Consider the following 13,167-nt stretch of genomic DNA (forward strand, 5'->3'; position numbering starts at 1 on the left):
ATATTGAGCAATGGACATATATGCATACCTTAGATAGCTTATGATTGTGGGTCTAATTTATTTTTATGACTTCCAAGGAGTTCCTGTCGTCAGAAGCCCTACATTTTATGAAAAGGGGGACAGGGTGAATATGCTGCATGAAGATACCAAGAAGCTTTTACAAAAAAAATTGAAAGTTAAATGACAGGAATTTTGAAACATTGAAATAAACAGCAAACTATACTTTGTCAAACCTGTCATCGAGAAATGAAAATCATGCTGTCATCAAAAGCATATCATGGAGGGCATTTTAGGTCATCTTCACAAAAGACACACCCACACATGACACACCGTTTCATACTTATGAAAGAGGACACACCAAAAGACACACCCACACTCCAATATGCAAAGAGTGTGGAGATTAACTAACAATAAACTATATCTTGCTTGCATGTGCGCCAGACTTGAGAAAATAAGAGGAAAACATTTTGTACAATTTTGCAACAGGTCCCTCTCCATCCCAGCATGATCCTAGAAGAGACTACACTAGTTCAAATCCCCTACATTTTCGGTTTGCTCAAATGAACCAATGTTCCTGAACAAGCTACATCCCAATGAACATTTTCTTCATTACACACAAAATAAATACATTAAAACTTGTTCTTGGTACATGGCAGCATTAGTCGCTTATGCACCATAAAAATCAACACAACGCTGTAAGGTATACCTTGGTTAGCTATGTTATACGAGATAAGCTTTCGGTTTGGTGTGGTCCTTATTCAGGTGACAGAGCTGCAATGCGGGTCTAACGTCCCAGCGATCGGAAAGTGACCTTTTCCAAATTCTAGCATAATTTTAAGAACTGTGAAGGCGATTCTACAGATCTCTAAAGACGCGCGGGTGTTTGGTTTCGACTGAAGTACTCAACTGTTTTATCAGCGTCCGCCTGCTTTGTTTCTTGAAGACAGCCTGGAGTGAGAATGTTAAATATAATACATTCTTGAACATTTAGCGTGTTTCTGAAAGAGTTGCTTTCTATTACGGGGCGGCCCACAAAAAGCAGCTGGATATCAAACGCCGCCTAGGTAGGCTTTCTAGCAAGACAGCGATGTAGCGTGAAAAATCGCTCCGCCGGTCCAGCGCTGGCCGCGGATTTGAAAGGTGAACTGTTCGAACTTAAAGCTACTGACCACACCTGAAACACTAAGTTGTGAATACTATAAACATCCGTCCTCTCTTCGATTATTGATACGTCCACAATGGAACATTTATGCGCCTCAGGGTAGGCCAGCCGCGGGAACACGGTTCGTGGTTGCTGGTTGTAACAACGATCGCTTGCATGACACCCTCTGCAAAATTCCAAGAGTCAGCTTCTGAAATGAAATTTGCAGCGCACATTTTCTACTGCATACCCAAATCCGGCGACGCATGGATATCTCCCGCTCGTTTCAAATCTGAGGCAGTTCAGTCGGGTCACGCTAACCTCGAGCAGGTGGGTGCTTAAACTACATATTCGCAAAATTCAAAGACGAGAAAAAGATATGCAGGCTGAGCACTTATCTGGTCATCCCCTAAAGTAATAGTAGTAATGCACTTTATTTAGTACTCCAATTAAGCGTCCAACAGGTCGGCTGCCTGTTGCACCAAGGCTAGTACCAAAGAACATTGCGGTTCGTAGGGAAGTGGATCATTCGCGCTTCCGGCGGCTTTCTGGTTGTGCACTCATGCATTGCGGTGCAGCAGGTCTTCACCTCGACGAGTCGACGTGCAGCTCACGCCGCTGTAGCGGCGTAGGCTTCTAGTAGATTCGGCATACCTTTTGTCACGGCTCTGAGGTAGAATCTAAAGGAAGGATTTAACTAGAAACATCCTATTTCCTCTGTCTGCATGTGAGGAACGAGCATGTGGCATTTCACATACAGCGTATACATATACTTCGGACTGCCGAATGTTCTGCACGGCGAGATGTGTGTGTTGCGCCGGCGCTCGATCTTCGAGGTCGATGCGGGATCTAAGATAGCGTGAATGCTAGAAATAGCTCGCTTACATTACGGGCAGATCGAGGTGATAGTTTAGTGCGAAGCGAAATTAAGGTGCTAGTGAATGTATCTCGATGCCAGCTGGTGGAGCCGGTGCAGTTCGTCGCATCTCCTGCAGCAATATGCGTGACAAGCGATGCTTGCAGTGAAGATCATGATCTACGTTAGAATGGGCCAACTCTTCGTAGCATCTCATCGAGCGATATTGACGCGTAGCATGCGGAATGCAGACATACGCGGTCGACGTGCCTTTAGACACGTATCTTTAGACACTTCGCTGATTTGATCATGAAACAACGTGTTGGAGTCCCTATCACACGCATTTGAATGTTTGGTGTAGCATGTGTCAACATCATTCGTGTACCATGTGTAAACATGGTACACGAATGATGTTGACATTTTTTCATTGTCCGGATACAATGTATTCTGCTTGAATCGTCCTGATCGACGTGGTGGTGGGGTATGAATGTTAATTAAGAAAATTTACAGTTGTAGCTTATTGAAGGAATACACATGCTCAAATGCTGATTTTAAAGTGCTGTCAGTGGCGTTGAACAACTATATTATTTCTACTCTATATCGCCCTCCAAATGGAAATTGCTCTAAATTGTTGCTACATTTGGAAAACTTTTTTCACAGCGTATATACTGATAAACTGAAAACTGTATGTGGGGGTGATTTCTACCTCGACATGCTGGTTTATAGTAATGCCAGTCGCGAATTGACATGATTATTCGGAAGTTTTGGTTTAACCAATGTTATCAGCATGCCTACAAGAGTTACCGTTAATTCGTCCACATTGATAGATCTATTTGTTACCAATGTTAGTAAAGACGACATTAAAGCTGGTACTTTAGCTGATGATCTTAGTGATCATCTTCCCATATTTTTAGCCATCAAAAAACCCACAAAAAGGACGAACCCTTGCATTTCAACACGTCATATTTCTTCTCAGAATAGATAACTTCCGTCAGAAAATAATGAATGCATCTTGGAGACAGGTTTTGTCCTCAAATAATGCAGCCGTCGCATTTGAGCGGTTTCTTTCCATTTTTAAGCAAATCTACGATGAAAGCTTTCCTATAAAGAGCTACTGTCCACCAAATAAAATCAGGAAACCATGGATTAGTAAAGAATTATTTCGAAATATTAAAGATAAGAATCGCGTGTATCAACGTTTCCTCTCTGAACGGGACCCTGAACTCTTGAAGGGCTTTAAGAAGTTTCGTAACCGTTTAAATAAAGAACTTCAGCGTGCAAGAAACAGCTACTTTGCTAACTTACTGACCAAATCATCAAATAACAATGCTGTTATGTGGAAACAATTCAACTCGCTTTTCGGGTCATCAATCGCTGATACAGCAGTGTCAGAAATTGTGATTACCAATGTAAAGCTGAAGGAGAAAAAATTGGCAGATGCGATTAATGACAATTTCGTAAATATAATTTCGCCACCACCGCTAGGACACCATGCCACCTACATGAGGTGTGAATGCGAGCATACAATTTTTTTTAAAATCCGGTAACAGAAACTGAAGTAGTTTCAACAGTTATGCAGTTAAATAACTCTACATCCCGCGACTTTTATGACATAGAAATACGCCCAGTAAAATTTGTTGTTGATATTATCAAAGTGCCGCTCAGTTACATTGTGAATCCCTGCATTACAAAAGGCTGCTTCCCTGAGGCTTTGCAAATAGCCAAAGTGTGTGTTGTCTATAAAAAAGGCGATAAAAATAATCTGAATAACTACCGACCCATATCGGTATTACCAATATTTTCTTAAATATTTAAAAAAATGTTCCTTTCACGATTAGTACGGTTCACAGATAAATATAACTTGATAACAAATTCACAATATGGCTTCCCCAAACATCGTTCCACGGAACTTGCCTTGCTTGATCAGAAAGAGTTTATCTTTAAAGGTATTGAACAAAACTGTTATGTACTAGGAATTTTCGTTGATTTTAGTAAAGCATTCGACTCTCTCAACCGTAGTTTACTTCTACAAAAGCTAAGATTTTACGGCATACGTGGTACCGCTTATGATGTAATTTAGTCGTACCTTAGCAATCGTAAACAATACTTAACTTTAAATTCATTCTCATCCTCAACTAAACCTAATTTCCTAGGAGTACCGCAAGGCAGCATTTTAGTGGTTTGGTTTGTGGGGTTTAACGTCCCAAAGCACCTCAGGCTATGAGAGACGCCGTAGTGGAGGACTCCGGAAATTTCGACCACCTGGGGTTCTTTAACGTGCACTGACATCGCACAGCACACGGGCGCCTTGCTTTTCGCCTCCATCGAAAAGCTGCCGCCGAGGCCGGGATTCGATCCCGCGTCCTTGGAAACAGTAGTCGAGCGCCGTAACCACTGCGCCACCCCGGCGGGGTGGCGCAGTGGTTACGGCGCGCGACTACTGTTTCCAAGGAGGTCCATAGGTCCATACCTCTTTAATATATTTATAAATGAGATTGTCAACTTAGATCCATCCATAAAGATTGTCATCTACGCAGATGACACCAGTCTATTTCTAATAGATGATGATTGCAAGGTACTTTGCCAGCGGGCAACCGACGAGTTAAAGAAACTTCAAGACTGGGCTTCCAGTAACGCATTAGTCATTAATGCTGAAAAAACTAGGGCAGTAATTTTTCAAACAAGAGAGAAACAAGTTGACTCTACTTATCCCTTAATGTTAGATAACAGACCCATTGAAATAATCAGTAGTTTTAAAACACTAGGGGTATTTTTTTAAGAAAATATGCAATGGGACACGCACGTCGATCATGTTGTAAGTAAATCGGCCCGTGTAATAGGCATATTGTTTCGCAACAAACATCTATTTCCTATAAACACTAGACTAGTCATATATCATTCCCTTTTCCTTTCCCATATACAGTATTGTCTTTTGGTGTGGGGTACAACGACGGCAATAAATATGTCAAAACTAATAAAACTTCAAAATAGGCTGATTAAATTTATCCCAAATAATTCTTTAACACGGAAAACTGACGTTTTGTTGAAGAAGTTTGATTTAATCGCGTTATCAGACCTGTACAGGTATCGCCCTTGCAAAGCATTCAGAAGCCAACAAAAATATGAATTAAACTTGCTGACACATATAACATGCCTAAACGCTAACAGTCATTATTACTCAACGCGTCATCTCGAATTTTGGTTTGTGCCTCGTTCAAGGACCAATCACGGAAATGAAATGTTGAGTGTAGCCGTTCCGAATGTGTTGAATGCTTTCAGGAAGGAGGGAATCAACATAGAGAACCTGACCTTAAGATCACTCAACAGGTTGTTTTTGTCATGTTCCTCTTCATATCTATGAAATTATTGACGTACTCTCATATGACTAATTTTCCTGTTATATCATTTCTTTGCTTTTGTTTTCTCAATTCACTGTGAAGAATTGCCATGGTCTGTTTTCTATTCATTGTAAATGTTTTTTTTTGTTTTTTTTTTACTTTATTGATTGTAGCTCAATCATGTATTTATCATTTGCTTCATTGTGAAATTGTAGCTGATGCTGTGCTCAAGTATAGGGGGCGGGAGCCTAGTCAAGCTGCATGATTGCAGCTTTTTCTCCTATCTCCTCACGTATGTACTCATAATACATGAAAATAAATCTATTCTATTCTATTCTATACATACTTCTTTCTATCTGATTCGTACACTTTCTCAACATGCCGATTTCTGTTCATATATTTTCAGTTAATTTTCCTACAGCTATCTCCCATAAGCTGTAACTACGAATATGGCGCCAAAGTTTCGCTACCAAAGGTTTCCCTCTTTGTTAAAAGATGGCGCGACCAGAGCTTTGTATTCTCAGCTTGATACACTGCCCAAACCACGCGGAAGGCAAGGAGTGGAGAGAGAGAGAAAGCGGCTTGTTTTCATCTTCGGCAAGGATGAAAAAAAAAGGGGGAGGAGGGGGTAGAAACGCCGAAAGAAATACGCTGAAGGGGCAAGGAAAACGGTCGTTCGGAATGCGCGGAGCGGCAACCCCAGTGAGAGGTGGGCTGCCCTTGCCCTCCCGCAGCACTGCTGCTCCTTCCTTCTCACTCGCTGCCTGCTACGGCACCGAGGTAAAAGGGGGAAAGGGGGGAGTAGAAGAGGCCCTGCCTGCGCTACCGGTTTGGCAGCTCGAGCGAGTCTCGAAGCGGCCGCCCGCTCGGCGCACACAACACGTTCGCCTTCAGTCCCGAGTGGGACTCGTCGCATGGTTTCTTCTGCCTTGAGCAGCAGCTCCCGCCAACAACGTTGCCGTCAACGGAACAAGCGATGGTCTCACGATCGGTCCGTACGCGTCACGGGGCTGGATGACAGGACTTCTTCGCACAAGATTTCAGCGGCATCGAAGACGTGTTCCAGATCGGGACCTCCGATGACGACCTAACCCTGCAGAGACAGGCACTGAGTTCTGCGTTTTTTCGCTCGAAACACGTCTAATTGAACGCGAGTCAGTTTCGTCCGGCAAGAAGGAAAAAAACAAGAGTGGAACCCAGTTGTTTCGTGGAAGAGCGATTGCGACCACATCGAGAACTTCGGCTGCGAGTTCCGTGTCGACGGCGAATCTCTACCGTGTTTGGCGAAACTGTGTCATCTGGAATAGGAAGCCGACGATCTTGGCTTTTGTTGCCTGGCACGTCGTTGTCTCAGCTCCATAGGCAACGGAGGCACACGACGTGTTATCTTGTCCACGTCGTCACTGTCCGCATGATCAACGGCACCACTTTCACGAAGTTCCAGGAACGTCAAAAGAAGGATGATTGGTGACCCTGAAAATACCCATTGAAGACGTGATCGTCGTGGTGAATTGTGCGATCTCTGTCGTGTGCTTTTCTTCTTTAAAACGTGACTGCCTGGTTGGTAAAGGCACGTTGATCTGTTACTGTGGTAACGCGAGCAGGCTCGTCTCACGAAATTTTTGTCGTGACATGGTGTTTTTGACAGCGCATACACGTCGGCGTTTTGGCCAACCACGCCGTCCGGTCGTCTCCGGATTCCTCTAGCATGCGGTGGCGGCTCGTGCAGGCACGTCGTACGACGCACGCTGGGAGCGACAACCGCGGAACACAAACTGACACCCCTCTCGAACATCGGTGATCACCGGCGACGATGACGCGACGGGTGTTTGCCGCCGCGGCGGCGTTCCTCGGATTACTGCTGCTGAGTGCTTCGCCGGGTCAGGTGAGTTTCGTTCAGCTGATCACGCGGACGATGCCAAATGACGCGAGACATGCCATGCATGATAACGGCACCAAATTAAATGATTACGCCTTGGAGTTATTAATAGAAGATAATGTATCGCAGGAAGCGAGCGCGCAGCGTTGTATAAACAGCACCTAGCTTGGTTGGCACGGCACAGAATGCGAAATAGATAACGCGTTGCTCTGTAGGGTATAATGATGGTGCATATACTGAGTGAAAAGAAAAAAAAAACATTTTTTTGATAGCACTTTAAAATTGCACATGGCTGTCAGGAACATTGACTACCTTCACTGCTACATGATCTTCTCCGAGTCGGTTACAGTTGGGTTGGTTGGTTAGTGACCATGGTAGATAAAATACACAGGTCTGGATTCAGTAGTGTTATGTAGTGAACCAAAAAATGCGTTGATCCAATGAGACTATCGAAGCAGGATTGCTTCTGATTAGACATATATAACTCTGGGTTCGACGGACGATCGGTAACCTAAACACTGAGTCTAGTCCGAGGTATTCTATGTATAATACTTCTCAATGTATTCGTTCCTTTCTCATGAGCTCATCAGAACAAACGAAAAACCGCTCATATCGAAACCATGCAACCTTCACTCTCGTCAATCCATCTACGCTCTTATGTAACGCTTTTAACACACACAGTTTCTAGGAAACACAACAGTGCTGTCATTTGACTCATGTGATTGCTAGTTTTGGCACTAATTACCGCTCTGTTTGATGACCTTTTACGAAAGGTATGAAATTGTCCAGGACGGAACCCTATGTAAGTGAATCAAGCACAAATAAATAGCGGCGATAAAACCACGCCACTCTTAAATTGAACAGCTGACAGTAGACATCTTGCTCAGTGCCGTTTAAGCACTGGAACAATCGCTCCTTAGTGAAAGCGCCGTGAATAGGTAGCAGCATATGTCTTCAGTGATGGGCGCGCGCTTTTTGTGCGGAGTTTTAACGCCTTTCGGGAGGACGTGCCCTCTCGGCGGCATCCCCTGCGGTGATTTATGAAAACCGGATACTTTATTTAACCTAGTTTAAACTCAACGAATACGAAAACAGCATCACCAGCTTGAAAATTGGCGGGCTGACAATGTTCTGACACCGACATCGGGCTGGCATCCATTTTACACAAGCTCACAAAGTAGCTGTTTTGTGAAATTGCAAGGGTAACAGTTTCAGCTAGAAGCGGACAACCGCGGCCAGAAATCTCATGTATTACTGAGACACAATCCAAACTAGGAAGTCATGTCACAAATGTGCATGCCACAGTAACAGAATGGGGTCATTTTACTGCAATGGTTTCTGTTGTCCAGCTTTAAAGTTAAAATCAGCAATAGACGTCTACTACAGAATGCGTATTGCGTGTTCATCAGTGCTGGATCATGGGCTTACGAACTTCTTGATGACCGTGATAATAGCAAAGGCAAGCAAGAAAAATGTGCCTCGAGTGATGACACTCCAAGAAATAATAGTTTTCGTAAGGTTGACATAAGGTTTGACTACACAGGATTTTTACCACCACAAATTTTCTTGAAATGGCAGCTTTGGTGCAGATATAATGATTCATGTACAAAACTTCCTGCTCACAGTAAACATTGAAAGCTAACACAAGTTTCATTTCCTTTGGATGCTAAACAGAAAATGTCGCATTTATATCATTCCTGCTACAACGTTATGACATCCCTTCGCGTGATCGATTAGCGCGTGATACTCCTCAGTATTTTCATTTTCATTTCCCGCATTCGCATAATATTGCATGCCCAACCCCTTGGTTTTGACGCCAAGGCCGCCCGTGGATCTCCAGACCTCGACTTGCTATGCAAGGAGGCTGATTGGCCCGGACAACTCTGCAACTTATTTTTGGACTTAGGCCAACGTTGCGCTCCAAAAGCGTTTTTCGCGTTTCCTCTTTGCTCGATTGCTATGCGAGGTTCCTGGAAACTGAAACCGCGCCAAGGTGCGCTATAGCCTTTGAAAAAAAAAAAAATGTTTAGGCGTTTCAGACGACTATTGACAGCCTCGTCCACACTGTTGGTTGACACAATTGTAACCATAGTGAGCATGCGTCTTTCTTAATGCATGCTCTATACTCTTAAGATGGCACTGCTTACGTCAACTCTTGGCTATAATTTTGGTGTTCGTACTTCCTAATTCCATTCTTAGCGTGATCAGATCTGGTGCGAAGTCTGGACATCGTCACAATGCCTCTTTTATTTTCTCCGGCTTTTCTTGCCACAGTGTTACGAATAACTCCAGCAGCTCTTCCGTTGCCGCCAAGATCTCATAAGTTGAAATTAGCCGTGTAACAAGTTCCAGACGCTTACATGTTTTGGTGGTGAGGATTCAGTGAAATGAGTTCAGCGAGTCGCTCCCTGACCTTCCACTCCTTTACAAGGCCTGCGTGAAGACAATACGCGAATTACTTTGGCGTCAAACGGCGGCGCGGCTGCAACGTTACAGCACAGGAAAAAATTTCCGCCGATAGCAACGTCGCATTTCGCTAGCTACTTTCAATTGGCTGTCGGTATGCAGAATGATTCCGGCCTTGCCAGAAACTGGAGTATGAAAAAGAAGTTCGATATGACTGGTGTGTGAGGTATTTACACTCCTTCCATCTCGCGTCAACTGCGTGCGCGAAAAAAAGGAAACTGAATATTAAAGCCTTATCCAATTAGCTCAGGAGATAACTCTGTTAATAGAATATGAAAGCGGCTGTTCCTTCGTTAATCACGACAGTAGTTGGCAGCATATCATGTTACACCGACTACATCAGTTCCAAACACCGTGAACTGCCCAAACGATGGCGTGGACCTTTGTTTCATGTATAGTTTCCTAAAAACGTCGCGTTGTAAGTCAGGGTGAAAATAAAAATCTCTTAAGAGGGTTTCGTTGCTTTTTACGGGTTCAGAAACAAAGTTATTGTCCTTGTGCAGTGTCTATGGTCGGCGATATTTTGCATCAATCCACGTTAAGTAAACGTTCTGAGCTATTGGACGCCAAAATGTTTGGCAGTGTAAGTAAGTGTCAGTTGTTCCGTTTAGGAAAACGGCCTGCTATCGTTTTACATCGCATCGCATATGCTATATACCATGACTCTGGATGAATAATGGTGGCAGGGCCGCAGTTGACCATTTATGAGTATCGGGTATCATCTCGATCCGCATACTCTGCAGTCCTGGTACTTAGAACCAGATGACAGTTCAGCAATAACGAATGGCAAAGAGAACACGTGGGCCTTTCACGAACATCGAGAATATGTAGGTCCGCATTTTTTGTTCCAACTGCTCTTGTTCATTTCTTTTATTCCATATTCAGCCCTAGGTTATCTGATACTGATCACCTAGTAAACATTAGCAATCATGTCTACAGGGAAAGCTTGCAAGAATCTTCGGAAGTCGGCTCGTTTGCATAGCTGTGACTCTTGCTTCCCCTAAAGCTATTTGTTCATCTTTCGCTTCTCTTGGGTCAGGTAAGCTACCTGACACAAAAGCTACCGTTAATAAATTTTAAAAAAGAAAATGGTTGGGAGTGGTGTGAAACCCATTGATAATGCCCGTATACCTGTGACAATACAGCTTCACTACAGAATTGCCTTTTTTGATTGACTTGGCCTCTTGACGCTGCGAAGTCGGCTGCCTCTGTCTACAATGATATTCCATCAAATCTGTTTGCATTAGTCTGGTTTAGTTTATGAGGGTTTAACGTCCAAAATCGATACGCAGGCTGTGGGGACACCGTAGTAGAGGATTTGGACCACCCGGGGTTCTTTCACGTGTACTGACATTGCACCTGAAGCAGATGCCTTGCTTTTCGTGTGTATATTTCTTTGGAGCGCTCTGTGCATCATCATATTTGCAGACTTGTGCGATAAAAGAAGCTAATTTCTCTCCTGACTGAACTTTTTGCATGAGTAAATGTGATCCAACGCATTGAATGGTAATCGATCGTCAGCGTCTTCATATACCTGAGATGAGACACCTGAGGCACGTATACAGTCCATTACTTCCTCACCACCGAGACGGCTACGGTCACAATTGTTTTAGGCGTTGAAGCAGTTGGGAGGTACTCTAAACGCTGTGCAGCGAATAAACGTGTTGGCGCCTCTGCAGAGGCAGGACATAAACTGCCGAGCTCGGCATTCAACCTCAATGCCTCCGTGGACAGAACGCGCAAGAAAGGCCAGTTTATTAATTCTAAAACATTATATACCCTATTGCCGAAGACTGCGTGTCGAAACTCAGGTCCTGGTCAAAAATAGTCCGATTGGCGCAAGATTTGTCGAGGAGATTTCGGCAAAGAAAGGAAGTAAATGAGCTGAACGAGAAGTTCGTTTAAATCAGGTAGCGTGGTAATCGAACCAAGGACCTCTGGATTTGCAGACAAGAACGCTACCCGCAGGTCGTGAAGACTCGCTGGTGCAAGCTAAATAAGAAAGACATCGTGAATACGAGATGCAGTCAGTAGTAGTAGTAGCAGTTACTGATACTGACGTCAGGCAGTAGGGGTGTTATGACGACTGTCGTTTCCACCGACCAAAACGGTGCGTTGAAACAATAGTAATAGTTCTTTTTTTTTTTTTTTTTTTTTTTAAGGGGGCACGTAGTATGATGCAGAAAGGAACAATATATATTTTCGCTTTCAGAGCACTTAAGCTGTTTTAAGTTCCCTCCATAGTCATTTTTTTTTCCTTGATTTAACTTATTCATAAATTTATTAACTCCTCCGAAGTGCGACATTTATTCTGTAATTGCTTGTCCGGATGATAGCTCCCAGTCTTTATCTATGCCTAGTTTTTGTTATAATTAACCGACAATGACACAAACCTCATAACAAAGACAAAAGAAAGGGGTGGCGAAAGCACGACGATTAATGGGGCTAGAGCGAAACGCATGAAACTGACAGGACAACTAATTGAGCATTGTTCGCTTTGCAAATCGTTGCTTGGTCTCATTCCACGTAGTCTGGCACCGGGCCGGTACAAGTCGTTTGTCCCACAAACGGCAAGATGAAAGACCGCGAAACTCGAACACCATTGAGAACAGGACGTGCCTACGTCCAAGTCTCAACTTTGCAACACCCGCTGCGCCACCTTCTCGCTTGCGCACTGCATATCTGCAGACATCGAAGTAATTGAATTACAGTAATGAAATTACTGTAATTTAATTACTTTTTCCGGTAATTTGTAATGTAATGAATTACGTTTTGGTAGTAATTTTGCAGCAAAAGTAATTATTCCTTTCGAAATTACTTTTACTAAAGTGCACCACTGCTCCTTCAATAGACAGAGAGTAATTTAAAAGTAATTGAATTACTCAGTGGTAATTGAATTACTCAGAAGTAATTTTAATGTAATTTCATTACTTTTGGGGAGCAGTAATGAGTAATGTAATTTAATTATTTTTCTGCTATTTGCAGCAATATAATTAGTAATGTAATTTAATTCCTTTTCAAAAGTAATTTTGCCATGTATGCATATCTGCGAGGAGGAGGCCATCGTTTGTGTACGCAAAACACAACTAGCTTGGTCGCCCGCGCGTTTTTAATTACGCGCCGACAAACAACATTCACTCACGCCCGGCGCGATATCCCTCATGCTCCGCAGCTCGGCAACCAGGAAAAGAGAAAACTCGCTGCGCTCCACTATCTGTCGTCAGCGTGACCTTCTTTTCCTCCACGCGACAGGCCTGAGGCCGTTCGCCAAACGGGTTGGGTTTCGCGGGCCTGTCCCTCGCACGATAGCATCTGAGCGAGGTGCTGCTGCCTCCCGGCTACGCTAACGAGGGTTCCCTTGCTTTCACTCTGGCTGGTCGGCAGCCCTACTGTCTCTCCCGCTCAGCGTACAGATGCAGGCAGCATAAAAGGGAACACCGAGTTTGGACTCAAGGGAGGAATTCGTTGTTATGTTTCTGAGTGCAAC

The 13,167-nt window shown here is 43.7% G+C and overlaps 1 protein-coding gene across 1 annotated transcript in view; it reads left to right on the top strand.

The window, feature by feature from the left end:
- The first annotated feature begins 6,047 nt into the window (after positions 1 to 6,047).
- Positions 6,048 to 13,167, top strand: part of Ptp10D (Protein tyrosine phosphatase 10D) — a 183,640-nt gene continuing 176,520 nt past the window's right edge. The window contains exon 1 of the mRNA XM_084583582.1: positions 6,048 to 7,220. Coding sequence (XP_084439708.1) covers positions 7,149 to 7,220 — 72 coding nt within the window. The 5' untranslated portion in view covers positions 6,048 to 7,148. The remainder of the gene's footprint in view (positions 7,221 to 13,167) is intronic.

The sequence above is a fragment of the Amblyomma maculatum genome, chromosome 11 (assembly GCF_055883805.1).
Source record: "Amblyomma maculatum isolate TAMU_Amacu chromosome 11, ASM5588380v1, whole genome shotgun sequence".
Lineage (NCBI taxonomy): Eukaryota > Metazoa > Arthropoda > Arachnida > Ixodida > Ixodidae > Amblyomma > Amblyomma maculatum.